The sequence below is a fragment of the Schistocerca cancellata genome, chromosome 2 (assembly GCF_023864275.1).
Source record: "Schistocerca cancellata isolate TAMUIC-IGC-003103 chromosome 2, iqSchCanc2.1, whole genome shotgun sequence".
NCBI classification, from domain to species: Eukaryota; Metazoa; Arthropoda; class Insecta; order Orthoptera; family Acrididae; genus Schistocerca; species Schistocerca cancellata.
In genome coordinates, this window is record NC_064627.1 from 580,511,917 (window position 1) to 580,530,166 (window position 18,250).

General features: G+C 38.3%; 1 protein-coding gene across 1 annotated transcript in view; it reads right to left on the bottom strand.

Moving 5' to 3' along the window:
• The window catches only part of LOC126162188 (uncharacterized), a 319,012-nt gene that overhangs the window by 22,610 nt on the left and 278,152 nt on the right, over nt 1-18,250 (bottom strand). The window contains exons 18-19 of the mRNA XM_049918515.1: nt 12,695-12,881; nt 4,421-4,625 (exon numbers count right to left, since the gene is read on the bottom strand). Coding sequence (XP_049774472.1) covers nt 4,421-4,625; nt 12,695-12,881 — 392 coding nt within the window. The remainder of the gene's footprint in view (nt 1-4,420; nt 4,626-12,694; nt 12,882-18,250) is intronic.

Below are 18,250 nucleotides of genomic sequence, written 5' to 3' on the forward strand. Positions count from 1 at the left end.
TCCTGGACACTGCATGCACCAACAGCTAATCAATGGATACTAATAACTGTAAGCAATGTGACAAAATCGATCTCATTATGTGAATAATTCTCATCACACTCAGTACTTACAAGTTTCATTTATACATCTTAGCACAGCCACAAGATTCCCACACAGCTGTATACAATCAATAAATATGTACGATCTGATGATGAATCACTAAGCCATTCGAAACTGGTAATGGGATAGTAAAAATTTAAAAACAAAATGAAAGGTAACTGGTTGCATTAATTTCAATAAATCTGTAAAGGTATTACCCAAAACAACTTTGTAACTCTTACTGTCACACAAAGGAGTGAGTCCAACATGCATGCTATAATTTTATACATAAGGGACTTCAATGTCGTGTAGCTTCATCAACAGAGATGATTGAATTATGTCACAAATGGTTGGCTCATCTAATGTACAATAATATTGGTAAGTTGCAGATGCAAAGAGATGGAATGAACTTTAAATCTGACACTTCATCAGATTACTATTTTTGCCATACATGTATCAAAGGGAACCAGATGTCACACCTCGTAACGTGCTGTGCTGTGTCCTTTCATTATGGTAATGTGCCGGGACATGTCCTCACCCGGGGCACCACTTGTAATGTGCCGTTACATGTCCTTATTTATTAGTGCCACTTACAGTTCACGTCACAACCGGATGTACCGGTATTGAAACATTTCCTCACCCAGTAGATAGTGCGCAGTGTTCTCGACCTACCTTGCTTTGTTTATTCAATATTGTCTTCCCGGTAGCTGCATCCGTCTCACCTAAATCACACTGAAATTAAGAAGCCAGAATCCTAGGTGAAGTTTTCCAAAATCAAAAGTGAAGATCGTATTCATTGTTGAAGATTTATGCCAACCACAGTGCGATTTATTTGTTATCACTCGCACACACAATATTCATGTGACCAGGGCTCTTACACTTAATCGTCACAATAGGTCGGTCAAAAACTTCCAGTCTTTAACAAAGTTCACAATTGCAATTACAGAGAAATTAACCAACTTGCCGCACTTTTTCTCCAAGAGAATATGACCGAGAACTAACTGAGTACTGCACCAGCTCGGACCTTATATAGATGAGCGCTTGAATATTTGACTATTTCTGTTAATATATTATAGTTTATAATTTCTCAGGGTTAAAATGATCCTTTCTAACTGGTTTTGAAGTTAACTATGAGTGAGCTGTATCAATTTAAATACACGGAACTAACTTATGCATCCGCCGTGGGAATTCCCGACTTATAACCACAGCAGCCCTTTTGAACAATAATTTTTACATATTCAAATTTACTTAATTCTTAATTAATGCACTTACAAAGTTGAGACTGGAGTTATTTTACGTAGAAAAATAAAGGTAGCAAAGGTATCGAAACAGATCTCGGAATTATTTGGCTGTTTGGTCACAATTGGCACTGAAAGTCATACACGCTACAGATTTTAAGTCTTAATATCTATTTAACTAATAGACTTTAGGTTAATTTAAACACTTTGCTGGAATCAGTAAAATTTAGGCTTTCTTTTGGATGCAGTCTTATAGCTAAATTTGATCTATTAGCTCACTCTAATTTTACTTAATATGTATTGCACAATATACGTCATTGTCCATAACTGTTAATAGTATGCATTTCCAATAAAACTGATTAGCTCATTACTTTCAGAATAGATATTAGAATGTACTGAAATAATAGATTTTACTAGGAAAATTTTATTTAAACTATTTCTGAATTCTGTACTATGAGGCTGAAAGCCACAGAATCTGTAGTCGGAATCTGAGTAGTGAAAATGAAAAAAATAAAAGTTCATTGCTTAACTAAGTTACTGACAGAGTGTAAAACCAAAACAGAATAGCAGTGGGAAAACCTGCTTCGTTACAACCTCCATAAATCATGAAGAGTAAAAACAACCAGACCACCAGAACTTATTCATACTGAACCAACTGGAAATTGGAAATTATTCCAAACTAATATGATAATACAAGATATGTTTTAACATTTGTTAATGACCTTACTCATTTTGCTTGTGTGTATGTTCTAGATGCAAAGTCAGAAGTTGCGAAACTTTTCAAAATTTCTTAAGCAATGTCTACAGCTCATTTCAATTGGAAAATAAGTCACCTTGATTGTGATAATGGGTGAGAGTATATACTGAATGAGCTTAAGACTTTCTGTGAAACCTTTGGTATTCGATTTGGGTTAACAATGCACTATACTGAACATCTAAACAAGACTATTTTGGATAACACACACAGTATGCTTCTCAAATCAAAACTTGACAATAGTTTATGGACAGAAGTAGTGTGGCCACAGTTTATATTACAAGTAGGAGGCCAACTACAGCCTTGGAAGGAAAAATACCAGCAGCACTATGGTATGGGAGAAAACACAACTTGGAGAAGTTAAAGATTTTGATTGTTAAGCCTTTTTAAAAATGGAACTGTTAGTTAGAAAGTTTGTTTCTCATTCTCTTAAATGCATATTTATTAGCTGTTGTCTAAATGGATACAGATTTTGGTGTCCAGGACTGAAGGAAGTGATTTCAGCAAAGGGTGCAATATTTGATGAAACGAAATTCACTTTCAACAGGACAACTAGTGAACAGCAGCTTTCAAGAGAAAACAAAAACAGCACAGAATAAAAGACAGATGAAAACAAAAAAGAAGAAAATATGACAGAAGACACTAGAGCACTAATCATGATGCCTGTAAAGGTACAAACATTTCAATGAAACAACAGGGAACGAAACATGCCTTTGATGATTAGGCAATAGTGGTCTTGCATGCTAAATCATCTATTGATGATGTTCCTGAATGCTATGAAGATATAGAAGGGAGACACGATGAAAATTAATAGAGGGAAGCAATCAACGAAGAAATAAAGTCACTGGAACTTAATGAGACATGGGAATTGACTGGTACTCTCAAGAGAAGAAACCAATTGATAGCAACTGGATGTTTAAAATGAAACAAAATCCAGATAGAAACATTGACAGATAAAAGGCAAGGCTTGTAGTCAAAGGCTGTGCTTAGAGGAAGGGTTATGATCGTGATGAAACACACACTCCATTTGTCTTTTTGGCTACATTGAGAACACTGTGTCCATCATCATTGAAGATGATTGATCTCTTTATGCACACAAAAGATGACAAAAATGCCTTCCTTCTTGGGGAGCAATATGAAGATGTCTACATGAAGATACCTCAAGATGTCACGGGTCAAAAGAATGTAATCTTCAAATTAAAAAGTCCTTCTAAGGATTGAAACGAGCTCCTCGTTCACATAATGCAACATTTGATATGTTTGTCAAAAGTGTTGCAATCGGACAGTAAAATGTTCTCATATATTTGTATGTAGGTAATTTGGGAGGATACAGCACAGCATATCTTCCATTGTATGTAGATGATATTATAATTGCTCTAAGTAACTATGATGAGATCAACAAGATTAAAAGGGCTTTGGAGAATTGATTTTTCATACAAGACATGGGCAAAATTAAATCATTTCTTGGTATCAATTGCAAAAGATCAGATGGCGGAAAGATTGTGAGGCAATCTATGTTCTTGAGGAAAGTACTGGAATGTTTGTACATGAATGATTGTAATCCAGTTGAGACACCAATGGACACCAAACCCACAATGGAAAGCAGTTGAGTAATGATAAAGATTAAATAGGTGCGAGTATTTCGCTCATGTGTTAAAATCAAGTTGACAGATGGAACGTGTGGAAAACTATGGTATCCATGATTTGTTCTCACTGAAGATGACAAAGTGCACTGATGACTGCAGTGAACGGTAATGCAGAGGACAGCTGAGTTGTTTGGTTCCCCCAGAGAGGGCACTGGCTCCATGTGGTGTGGTCCACCTGACAAGTTGATTGTAATACATGCGCCTAATACTCACAGCCCGGTATATACTGTGGAACTGACAACATAAATAACATTCTAGCTCTAATATTTATGGATAAACAGATGTGTTGAAGCCCCTGTATATAGGCTGCCATGCATGACAGGTGTCTGATGGACCAAAATATGTGTGCATTTTATGTGACATACACATAAACAGGCGAACCCATGGGGAAAGAGCTAGTAATGATTAAGACAGAACAGTAATACAAAAACAAAAAATTGGCAAGAACCTGGCATTACCTCAGCATAAATAAGTCTACATAAAAGGCTGGTTGCTCCATTTCGTCAGCTAATTTAATCCACAACCCTGGAGCTCAGTCATTGGTGTCATGGATCAATTAGTGACTCTCAATGAGTTTAGTGACAATAAATCTGCAAAAACTACTACAATATTTTAAATCTACTTTCATTTAAATGAAACAACGATAGTATGGTACTAATAACTTTTTTCAGTACATAATGAAAAATTATTTCAATAAGTATTACCTCCTCAGTCTTTGTCTGGTAGGCTCATCACCTGTTAGAATGCTCAAAACCCCGATTTCCAAGACATCCTTGGCTGCACTTATGAAGTACTTCAGGAGGTCTTGTTGTGCATGATAAGTAATTTTAACTGTACTGGAACTACCAGCAGGGATTATAAACTTGCTAGGCTCAACAGTTATAGCTGACTTTTTCAGAAATTCCAGTCCTGAAAATATTAGAAAGTATTATAACATTCATAGTGAACATATGTTCTGCGTGATAGTAGTATTTCCTAAAAAGGGGATACTCCATAAGTAAATTTAATTCAGCATATGAATGTTTGAAAAAAATAAGCATCACATGAGGCAGCTGTCTAGAAAAATTAATTTGTGAAGGACCTACAAACACAAAACTTTCTAAAACAGAGACAAAATTTATGTTTTGTCATTTAAGTCATTTTTTTCGCCAGGGGAAAGGCACAGACAGGGGAAAGAAAGAGAATGGTTGATGTAAATGGAATTATGTTGAGCCAACAAAGTGAGATTAAGTTCATAGTATTGGTCAACACAGAAAAAAAGTCTCAAGGTAAACTGGTGCAAGATGTTTGAAATTCTCAGGAAAATAAGCCCAAAGGGAAAAATTGGAATGGAAGACCAACAATAAATGCTCATGTTAGAAAGGGTATAAGACAGGGATGTAGTCTTCACCCCTACTATTCGTTGAAGAAGCAATGGCAGAAATAATAAACAGAGATTCAGGAGAGGAATTTAAATTCAAGGTAAATGATAGAAGCAGATTAGCACAGGCAACAAAGACATGCCTGGAGACTACAAGCATCAAACATTGGACTTAAGTTGAGGAAGCAATTTCTAAGAATTTATATTTGGAGCACTGCACTTTATTGAAGTGAATTGTGTACTGTGGGGAAGCCAGAAAAGACCAGAATCACAGCATCCAAGATGTGCTACAGAAGGATGTTGACAATTAGGTGGCTGGATATGTTAAGAAATTACATAGTTCTCTGCAGAATTTGTGAGAAGAGGAAGACGTCCAGAAACTGACAAGATGGAAGGACAGGATGATGGGACACGTGTTAAGGCATCTGGAAATTACTTCTGGAATGGAACTTTGTTGATTTTTCCTGTGTGTGATCTGTAAACCATTGATATTTTATATCAGCAGCTTTATTTCATAAGATTTGTTTTGGTCATTTTTCTTGGTTCCTGCCACATTGGGCCTGCTAGTCAGTTCCACCCAACTGTATTCCAGCAATCGTCATAGAACTTCATCTCCTTGTGCGTGGATGGGTGCTGAAAGAGAGCATTAATTGTCCTCCAAGCTACACGAATGACAAACAACTAAACTTTAAACTTTGTGTATTTACACTTCCTTTCACAACACAACAATCTCATACATTAAGCGGATTGACAGATCATCTTATACATACGTAGCTTGTACAAAAGCAAGACAACAAGTAAGTTGTCCACAATTCAATCTGACAGCCATTTGTGATGGTGTCCATTGTAGCCATGACCGTTACTACTCCTCTTCTAAGCATTTTCAAAGCATGATGCCAAGGAACAAGCAGCCCCATATAGCTAGTGGAGATGCTCATTCATTGTCTGGGTTTAAGCCATTCTGCCATCTGCACATATTCTAACAATAGTGGGATGTCCCAACAGTCACTCACTACTAAACATCATGAACATTTTTCATCATCATGGAAGCTTGAAAGTGAGACATGCCATTCTAAAAATGTCATATGGCACATCACTTCGATGGTACTTGAGGGAGCTGTAAACGATAAAAACTGTAGGGGAAGATGGAAATTTATGCAATAAATAATGGAGGATATTGGGTGCAAAGGTTACCATGAAAGGAAGAGGTTGGTACAGTAAAGAAATTCATCGTGGGGCACACCAAATCGGTCAGAACACTGACTGAGGTGAAAAAAGGCATGACAGAGTGTGGCCTGTGATAATTTCAGAGGAACCATTTTGAAATTCAAAGTAGTTTAGGAAAACTGTTAAAGAGCTAATCTGGATGGCCAGATGGTAATCGCCTTTTTCAAAATGTGAGCTTAATACCATAACACTGTGCCCTCTAGTTTAGGGTGAAAAGGAGGAACACTGAACATGTGCTGGTAGAATGATACTATCGGTAATAAAGTAGGTCATGAGAGAGACTAGCTTCTGAAATAACATCAGAGGTAACACTGGACTATAAATCAGAGTCATATCTTATAGTAGTAATGCGCTGCAGGCAAGTGACAAAAAGAAAAAGAAAAAAATAGCTGCACTCAAAAGGAAGAGGAGGATAGAGATGCAAACGAAAGCAAGCTGAAAATATGAAGAAGTAGTAAAGTTCTGGTAGAAAATTGAGATGGGTTAAGGAAGGCAAAGTAGTATCTGTTCAAACCTTCCCATCCATCATTATGGTTCTGAGGAACATTGAATTATAATTTTATGTTGACTGACTGAATTAACTCTTCAGACAGCACTGTACGGATTTTATTGATTTATTTCACATTATCAATTATTAATACATCCTCAGAGGTATCTCAAAACTCAAATACACCAGTTGAACCTGAAAGTGCTGTCTGAATCTGTCTATGGGTGTTATCATCATTCACACTTCACCACCTCTCCATCACACCACCAAGTTATACTAGCAGCACGGGAAGGAGTTTTGGTATTTTAGATATCACAATGAACCACAGACCTTGCCATTGGTGGGGAGCCTTGCGTGCCTCAGCGATACAGATAACCGTACCGTAGGTGCAACCACAATGGAGGAGTATTGGTTGAGAGGCTAGACAAATGTGTGGTTCCTGAAGAGGGGCAGCAGCCTTTTCAGTAGTTGCAGGGGCAACAGTCTGGATGACTGACTGAACTGGTCTTGTAACACTAACCAAAATGGCCTTTCTGTGCTGGTACTGCGAACGGTTGAAAGCAAGGGGAAACTACAGCCGTAATTTTTCCCAAGGGCATGCTGCTTTACTGTATGGTTAAATGATGATGGCATCCTCTTGGGTAAAATATTCCGGAGGTAAAATAGTCCCCCATTCGGATCTCCGGGCGGGTCTACTCAAGAGGACATTGTTATCAGGAGAAAGAAAACTGGCATACTATGGATCGGAGTGTGGAATGTCAGATCCCTTAATCAGGCAGGTAAATTAGAAAATTTAAAAAGCGAAATGGATAGGTTAAAGTACGATATGGTGGGAATTAGTGAAGTTCAGTGGCAGGAGGAACAAGACTTTTGGTCAGGAGAATATAGAGTTATAAATACAAAATCAAATAGGGGTAATGCAGGAGTAGATTTGGCTCAAATGGCTCTGAGCACTATGGGACTCAACATCTTAGGTCATAAGTCCCCTAGAACTTAGAACTACTTAAAGCTAACTAACCTAAGGACATCACACACACCCATGCCCGAGGCAGGATTCGAACCTGCGACCGTAGCAGTCCTGCGGTTCCGGACTGCAGCGCCAGAACCGCACGGCCACCGCCGTCGGCTGGAGTAGGTTTAATAATGAATTAAAAAAATAGGAGTGCCGGTAAGCTACTACAAACAGCATAGTGAACACATTATTGTGGCCAAGATAGACAAGAAGCCCACGCCTACTACAGTAGTACAAGTTTATATGCCAACTAGCTCTGCAGATGATGATGAAATTGATGAAATGTATGATGAGATAAAAGAAATTATTCAGGTAATGAAGGGAGACGAAAATTTAATAGTCGTGGGTGATTGGAATTCGATAGTAGGAAAAGGAAGAGAAGGAAAAGTAGTAGGTGAATATGGATTGGGAGGACAAAATGAAAGAGGAAGCCGCCTGGTAGAATTTTGCACAGAGCATAACTTAATCATAGCTAACACTTGGTTCAAGAATCATGAAAGAAGGTTGTATGCATGGAAGAAGCCTGGAGATACTAAAAGGTTTCAGATAGATTATATAATGGTAAGACAGAGACTTAGGAACCAGGTTTTAAATTGTAAGACATTTCCAGGGACAGATGTGGACTCTGACCATAATCTATTGGTTATGAACTGTAGATTAAAACTGAAGAAACTGCAAAAAGGTGGGAATTTAAGGAGATGGGATCTGGATAAACTGAAAGAACCAGAGGTTGTACAGAGTTTCAGGGAGAGCATAAGGGAACAATTGACAAGAATGGGGGGAAGAAATACAGTAGAAGAAGAATGGGTAGCTTTGAGGGATGAAGTAGTGAAGGCAGCGGAGGATCAAGTAGGTGAAAAGACGAGGGCTAGTAGAAATCCTTGGGTGACAGAAGAAATATTGAATTTAATTGATGGAAGGAGAAAATATAAAAATGCAGTAAATGAAGCGGGCAAAAAGGAATACAAACGTCTCAAAAATGAGATCAATAGGAAGTGCAAAATGGCTCAGGAGTGATGGCTAGAGGACACATGTAAGGATGTAAAAGGATATATCACTAGGGTAAGATAGATACAGCCTACAGGAAAATTAAAGAAACCTTTGGAGATAAGAGAACCACTTGCATGAATATCAAGAGCTCAGATGGAAACCCAGTTCTAAGCAAAGAAGGGAAAGCAGAAAGGTGGCAGGAGTACATAGAGAGTCTATACAGGGGCGATATTCTTGAGGACAATATTATGAAAATGTAAGACGATGTAGATGAAGATGAAATGGGAGATATGATACTGTGTGAAGAGTTTGACAGAGCACTGAAAGACCCGAGTTGAAACAAGGCCCCTGGAGTAGACAACATTCGATTAGAACTACTGACAGCCTTGGGAGAGCCAGTCCTGACAAAACTCTACCATCTGGTGAGCAAGATGTATGAGACAGGCGAAGTACCCTCTGACTTCAAGAAGAATACAGTAATTCCAATCCTAAAAAAAAGCAGGTGATGACAGATTATCGAACTATTAGTTTTATAAGTCACGACTGCAAAATACTAACTCGAATTCTTTACAGACGGATGGAAAACCTGGTAGAAGACGACCTCGGGGAAGATCAGTTTGGATTTTGTAGAAATAATGGAACACATGAGGCAATACTGACCCTACAACTTATCTTGGAAGTTGGATTATGAAAGGCAAACCTACGTTTCTAGCATTTGTAGACTTAGAGAAAGCTTTTGTCAATGTTGACTAGAATACTCTCTTTCAAATTCTGATGGGGGCAGGGGTAAAATACAGGCAGCGGAAGGCTATTTACAATTTGTACAGAAACCAGAGGGCAGTTATAAGAGTTGAGGGACACGAAAGGGAAGCAGTGGTTGGGAAGGGAGTAAGACAGGGTTGTAGCCTCTCCCCGATGTTATTCAATCTGTATATTGAGCAAGCAGTAAAGGAAACAAAAGAAAAATTTGGAGTAGGTATTAAAATCCATGGAGAAGAAATAAAAACTTTGAGGTTCGGCGATGACATTGTAATTCTGTCAGAGACAGCAAAGGACTTGGAAAAGCATTTGAATGGAAAGGACAGTGTCTTGAAAGGATATAAGATGAACATCAACAAAAGCAAAACGAGGATAATGGAATGTAGTCGAATTTAGTCAGGTGATGCTGAGGGAATTAGATTAGGAAATGACACACTTAGAGTAGTAAAGGAGTTTTGCTATTTGGGGAGCAAAATAACTGATCATGGTCGAAGTACAAGTAGACTGGCAATGGCAAGGAAAGCGTTTCTGAAGAAGAGAAATTTGTTAACATCGAGTATAGATTTAAGTGTCAGGAAGTCGTGTCAAAGTATTTGTATGGAATGTAGCCCTGTATGGAAGTGAAACATGGACGATAAATAGTTTGGACAAGAAGAGAATAGAAGCTTTCGAAATGTGATGCTACAGAAGAATGCTGAAGTTCAGATGGGTAGATCACATAACTAATGTGGAGATATTGAACAGAATTGGGGAAAAAGAGGAGTTTGTGGCACAACTTGACTAGAAGAAGGGATTGGTTGGTAGGACATATTTTGAGGCATCAAGGGATCACCAATTTAGTATTGGAGGGCAGCGTGGAGGGTAAAAATCATAGAGGGAGACCAAGAGACGAATACACTAAGCAGATTCAGGAGGATGTAGGATGCAGTGTACGTACTGGGAGATGAAGCAGCTTGCACAGGATAGAGCAGCATGGAGAGCTGCATCAAACCAGTCTCAGGACTGAAGACAACAACTGCCACAACAACAACAGATATCACTTCAGCATATGACTTAAAGGAAGTCAGGCACATGGCAAAACAGCTCATAGAAAGCTTCTAGTCAAAGGATAAGTCCCACCGTAATGGTTTAACACATTGCAACAGGTAATCTTATACAAAAGATGTGAATCTTTTTGTAACATATACTATATATATTAACACTCTCTTTTCTATTAGTTTCTTACAAGGCTTCTGATCTTTTTGCAGTAGTAACGCTGTTGATCTCGTTACAAACTGTAATTTAACACATGAACTTGTGATAACTAATACTTTAAAGTTTACCATGTAGCACATGATTTTCCTGACTGGAACCATCTAAATATATGACACTAACTCTGTAGTACAACTAATTCTGAATGACAAAGAACTATAACAGAACAGAGGCATTTTTTGGAAATTCATTCATACAGGTTTCACATAAGGATGTACCTTCAAAGATATTTCACTCTTTTTCTCTTCTGGTGTTGACTGTGTAGTAAAATCTTAGAATGATGTTTCCAGTTGGTTTAAGTTATCTAATGTGAAACATCATTTGAACTTGTGTCAGGAAATATTCTGAGTTTTTAAGATTCATGTAAAATTATATGTGATTATTTTTCCAGTGACTTTCCAAATGAACTCATTACTCCAGTGTTGTTCTGTCAACTTGTGGTGGACTGTTTCCTGTCTGAGAAGTAATATGCAGCATCTTATGTTTCTGGAAATGTAAAATCAAGACATAACTTATTTAATAACTGGAGGGAAGGATGGAAGTTTTCCGATTGGAAGCACAGTTATATCACCACAAAGCAACAAGTTAAATCCACCTTACGATCTGTATAACACACCATAAAGAAAACTGACTCCAATAAGTGGTATGCACGACGGTAGACACTATCACTGTCATAACTGATATTCTGTCCACCTTTTACACAATTCGTCGTCATGAACTATTACAAGCTGTCTGCAATGGAGTTCTGAAATCATCTGAACTATCTTGTTGGATAAAATAGTAACAGCTATGGTGTTTAGTATGACATTCACTGGGTTTCATCTCCTTTATCACAGAATTTCCTAGATAGCTTCCAGTTTTTTGTAGGTGCCATTTAACAATTAATGTGACTCACGCCTGATGCAGTAATTTCTTCTTATTTTTCTTAATAATGTGGTAGACCACAGTTCTTAATAATGTAGTAGACCATAGTTCTCATAATCTGTCATCATAAGCAGATGGATTGCAGACAGGATGCCTGTTGAGGTGCATGGCAGTCAGCACAGCATTGCTTCCACATTCCCATTCCGAGGGGACTCACTTGGCGCACAGTGGGTGAACACACACACACACACACACACACACACACACACACACACACACACAGAGAGAGAGAGAGAGAGAGAGAGAGAGAGAGAGAGAGAGAGAGAGGAGGGGGGAGTATCAAATTCACACAGCTTGGCGGAAGTTGCCAAAGAAAACCGACATTACCTCGCCTGATAACAGTTATCTGCATGGCTTACATAGCCTTACAGTTTTGCACCGGTCGTGTACTTGCAGTGAGCACAGGCTCAATGGCTTTCCACTATGTCTTGTGCTGCATTGGGATGTAGCTAACTGCCATTTTCCCTTTGCCATATGGAAGGGGCAATCCGGCTGTTGAGACACAAATAGAGCACGCTCACCTACATGGAAGCGAATGAGACTGTACTGTATGGATAGCAAGTGATGGGAAGTGAGTGATACTTACTTATGTTCACTGTACAGCGGCAGTTCTCTAATAATGGGAGTTGGGAAGTGAGAGTAAGGGAACAATAGTCTAGAGGGTGGCGAGATTAAGAGGAAAGTGGGGAAAAGAGGAGTGAGTAGAATGGGTAGAAAGAAAAGGAAAGGAAATATAAAGAGGAACTCTAATAAACAGAAAAGGAAATGGGAGGGAAAGGACAGAGGTGGTGGAGGAGTGGAAAGTGAGTGAGCAATTTGTGTGTGTGTGTGTGTGTGTGTGTGTGTGTGTGGGGGGGGGGGGGGGGGGGGGGTGTGTTAAAAGCAATACAAAATCATTGTAATAGTTAAAGCAAAATTTTTAAAGCACTATAATTTTGAGCAAAATAAGAGGAGAGTAAGATAGTTGCCTTTTGTTGTGGCATTCACAATTGCAAATGCATCCAGTGTTCCAGAATTACTGATGATAAAATAAGCTTCCATACAAGGTTTCCCATAATCTAATGCACCTATGCAAAGCCACATATGACCTGTTCCATCTTTTGGTACACCTTTGATAGTAATCCGGTGGTGGCCACCATAAGCATAAAGGGGAAACTGAAAAATAAAAGAGAAAAAATTTAAGGTTATGATAAAGATAATAATGGAACAATAAAAGAGAAGAACAAAGACAAATGCAAAATTGCACAAACAAGTGAGTCAACCATATTGCAACTACATAATTTAAAAAAAAAAATATTACAAGAGTCATTCCGAAAGTAAAGATCACCTTCTTCAACAAAAATGTTTATTTGATGTAATTTTAAAAAACTGTATTTTACATACAGTCTGATACCGAAGCTACTTTTCTACATAATCACCATTCAAATTTAGGCATGTGTCATACCGGTTTACCAGGCTTTCTGTGACTTCTGCATACACAGTTGCCACCAACTTTCTGAACCACTGACTAATGGCTTCTTTTAGTTCATCATCACTTCCATAGCATTGTTCACTCAAACAAATATCTTCTAATGTGGGGAATAATTGTAATCACTTGGGGGCTAAGTCTAGACTGTATGCCGGATTTGGTAACATTTCCCACTGAAACCATGGAAGCTAGTCCTTGTCACTCCTGGACATGCATTATCATGGAAGAGGATGACTCAACTGGTTAGCGTTCCTTGCTGCTTGTTTTTATTGGCTCAAAATAGTTGTGAAGCATCTGCCAGTAGGTTGCTGCAGTCCACTAATTGTGAAACGCCTGTCTGGTTGGATTTTTGTTTCAGTCTTCTTCAGTCTGCCATTAAACATGATACACTACTTTCAAACTGATGATTCATTTGTAACATTACCATAAACCTCAGTTATCTGTCTACAGATTTCAGTGCTTGGATTTTTTTTTTTTTGTGAATTTAAAAAGTGTGCACTTCACACTTGGCAGGATTGAAAATTTTGTCACACATTTTACAGTCGCATAGTTAAGCAGTAATCAACAGTATTGGATCCCAGCTGCCACCAAACTGAAGCAGACGAATACCAAAGTCAGTGGTTGTTTGGAAGTGGAGGTATGGGAATATGGTCAAGTGTCAAAACAAAACGTTTTTTTCCTTTGCAAATGACTCTCATAAATATCTGGATGCCAATGCAGCCTATTAAAATGAAGTCTCAGTTAATACGGCTTGTTTTAACAAGAGAAATATCCCTGCTCGATTGGCTAAAATTGATTTTAAAATACATGCATGTTTGTGTTCTACCACCCAAATAGGTCCTTCACATGTAAAAACCTGGATTTACAAACAACTGATGGCCTAGGGTTGACGAATCTGAAGGTTAAAGAAGGACAAGTCGACGAAGAAGTGGTATTAAGTGTAAAAAGCATTTATGACCAGCATGTTCACAATGGTCATAAGTGAACCATTATGTAACAAAAAGTTAAGCAGTCAATTGGAACCAAGTGTCTTTAACACAAACATTACAGCACCATAGTCATATTTCCCAAAATAAGAAGCTGTTGTGTTTTTCAAACAATGGAAAATCCAGGATGGACTGTAAAAATATTACAAAAAAGAAAAGTTTCAACTCGCCATATAGCACAGATGCTGAGTCATAGATAGGCACAACAAAAAGACTCTCACAACTGAAGCTTTTGGCCATCAAGGCCTTCGTCAACAACAGATGACAGACAGAGACACACACACACACACACACACACACACACACACACACACAAAATGTCACAAGACTGCAGTTTCAGGCAACTGAAACCACAGTTGCAGGTGTGTGTGTGTGTGTGTGTGTGTGTGTGTGTGTGTGTGAGTGTGAGTGATGTATTATTGACAAATGAAAGCTGTAACTGTGAGTGTCTTTTTATTGTGCCAATCTGTGACTCAGCTTCTCTGCTATATGTTGTGTTTTTCGTATACTCTTCTCTTATTCATCATCAAAGCACAATAAGGAATTTTAATGAAGTGATTAAAACACAGCACACTAGACAAAGGTGAAATGTGGACATGCTACATCATTTTCAGTGTATCAAACTGCAACAGTCCTATACAGAATATCACAGTGACATTATCCAGTCCTTGCTTCCATTGTGTTAAAACACATTTCAAAGAAACTTGGCATTTACACTTCAATGAGAAATAAGGAAAATAAATATGATAACAAGGCAGTTTATATTTGGGAATGGTATTGTAAGGAGAAAGAAAACTGGCGTTCTACAGATCAGAGCGTGGAATGTCAGATCCCTTAATTGGGCAGGTAGGTTAGAAAATTTAAAAATGGAAATGGATAGGTTAAAGCTAGATATAGTGGGAATTAGTGAAGTTTGGTGGCAGGAGGAACAAGACTTTTGGACAGGTGAATACAGGGTTATAAATACAATCAAATAGGGGTAATGCAGGAGTAGGTTTAATAATGAATAAAAAAAATAGGAGTGAGGGTAAGCTACTACAAACAGCATAGTGAACGCATTATTGTGGCCAAGACAGACAAGAAGCCCACGCCTACTACAGTAGTACAAGTTTATATGCCAACTAGCTCTGCAGATGATGAACAAATTGATGAAATGTAAGATGAGATAAAAGAAATTATTCAGGTAGTGAAGGGAGACGATAATTTAATAATCATCGATGACTGGAATTCGAGAGTAGGAAAAGGGAGAGAAGGAAACATAGTAGGTGAATATGGATTGGGGGTAAGAAATGAAAGAGGAAGGCATCTGTTAGAATTTTGCACAGAGCATAACTTAATCATAGCTAACACTTGGTTCAAGAATTATGAAAGAAGGTTGTACACATGGAAGAAGCCTGGAGATACTAGAAGGTATCAGATAGATTATATAATGGTAAGACAGATTTAGGAACCAGGTTTTAAATTGCAAGACATTTCCAGGGGCGGATGTGGACTCTGACCACAATCTATTGGTTATGACCTGTAGATTAAAACTGAAGAAACTGCAAAAAGGTGGGAATTTAAGGAGATGGGACCTGGATAAACTGAAAGAACCAGAGGTTGTACAGAGTTTCAGGGAGAGCATAAGGGAACAACTGACAGGAATGGGGAAAGAAATACAGTAGAAGAAGAATGAGTAGCTTTGGGGAATGAAATAGTGAAGGCAGGCAAAAAGGAATACAAACGTCTCAAAAATGAGATCGACAGGAAGTGCAAAATGGCTAAGCAGGGATGGCTAGAGGACAAATGTAAGGATGTAGAGGCTCATCTCACGAGGGTTAAGATAGATACTGCCTGCAGGAAAATTAAAGAGACCTTTGGAGAAAAGAGAACCACTTGCATGTATATCAAGAGCTCAGATGGAAACCAAGTTCTAAGCAAAGAAGGGAAAGCAGAAAGGTGGAAGGAGTATATAGAGGGTCTATACAGGGGCGATATTCTTGAGGACAATATTATGGAAATGGAAGAGGAGGTAGATGAAGATGAAATGGGAGATATGATACTGCGTGAAGAATTTGACAGAGCACTGAAAGACCTAAGTCGAAACAAGGCCCCGGGAGTAGACAACATTCCATTAGAACTACTGGCAGCCTTCGGAGCGCCAGTCCCAACAAAACTCTACCATCTGGTGAGCAAGATGTACGAGACAGGTGAAATTACCTCAGACTTCAAGAAGAGTATAATAATTCCAATCCCAAAGAGAGCACGTGTTGACAGATGTGAAAATTACCAAACTATCAGTTTAGTAAGTCACGGCTGCAAAATACTAATATGAATTCTTTACAGACGAATGGATAAACTGGTAGAAGCCAACCTCGGGGAAGATCAGTTAGGATTCCGTAGAAATATCGGAACACGTGAGGCAATACTGACCCTACGACTTATCTTAGAAGAAAGATTAAGGAAAGGCAAACCTACGTTTCTAGCATTTGGAGACTTAGAGAGAAAGCTTTTGACAATGTTGACTGGAATACTCTCTTTCAAATTCTGAAGGTGACAGGGGTAAAATACAGGGAGCGAAAGGCTATTTACAATTTGTACAGAAAGCAGATGGCAATTATAAGAGTCAAGGGACATGATAGGGCAGCAGTGGTTGGGAAGGGAGTGAGACAGGGTTGTAGCCTATCCCCGTTGCTATTCAATCTGTATATTGAGCAAGTATTAAAGGAAACAAAAGAAAAGTTCGGAGTAGGTATTAAAATCCATGGAGAGGAAATAAAAACTTTGAGGTTCGCCGATGACATTGTAATTCTGTCAGAGACAGCAAAGGACATGGAAGATCAGTTGAACGGAATGGACAGTTTCTTGAAAGGAAGGTATAAGATCAACAAAAGCAAAACTAGGTAATGGAATGTAGTCGAATTAAATCAGGTGATGCTGAGGGAATTAGATTACGAAGTGAGACACTTAAAGTAGTACAGGAGTTTTGCTATTTGGGGAGCAAAATAACTGATGATGGTTGAAGTAGAGAGGATATAAAATGTAGACTGGCAATGGCAAGGAAATCGTTTCTGAAGAAGAGAAATTTGTTAACATCGAGTATAGATTTAAGTGTCAGGAAGTTGTTTCTGAAAGTATTTGTATGGAGTTTAGCCATGTATGGAAGTGAAACATGGACGATAAATAGTTTAGACAAGAAGAGAATAGAAGCTTTTGAAAAGTGGTGTTACAGAAGAATGCTGAAGATTACATGGGTAGATCACATAATTAATGAGGAGGTATTGAATAGAATTGGGGAGAAGAGGAGTTTGTGGCACGACTTGACCAGAAGAAGGGATCAGTTGGTAGGACATGTTCTGAGGCATCAAGGGATCACTAATTTAGTATTGGAGGGCAGTGTGGAGGGTAAGAATCGCAGAGGGAGACCAAGAGCTGAATACACTAAGCAGATTCAGAAGGATGTAGGCTGCAATAGGTGCTGGGAGATGAAGAAGTTGGCACAGGATAGAGTAGCATGGAGAGCTGCATCAAACCAGTCTCAGGACTGAAGACCACAATAACACCACATTGTAAGCACTGCTTGCATTAACATGAATTACTTCAGGGAAATGTTTAGCTTTTTGACAAATAATATGTCATTTAAGAAGCTTGTGTACCTACTGGTGATAATTGTCCATTAAGTAGTTTAGATTAGATTGATTTTCATTCCAATAGATCTGTAGTGAGGAGGTCCTCCAGGATGTAGAACATGTCAGAAAAACAATAATACATGACAAATATTTGCAACTGAAACAAATAAGCTAATGTACCTTCCACAGGTCCCTAGTGGAATGACCATTTTTTTAATGATGACTATATGGAAAAATCATTTTTCAAACACTAATGCACTGAACTAAAATTTTAAGAAAATGTTTTTATTTATTTATAAGGTAATAAATGTGTAATAGAACTACTATAATACTTGTTTACAATGAACACATTACTGCACTGAAATGGCGCAGAAGTTAGATTGTACTTACATATACACACACACACACACACACACACACACACACACACACACACACAGATATGTTGGTTCTCCTGAGAAA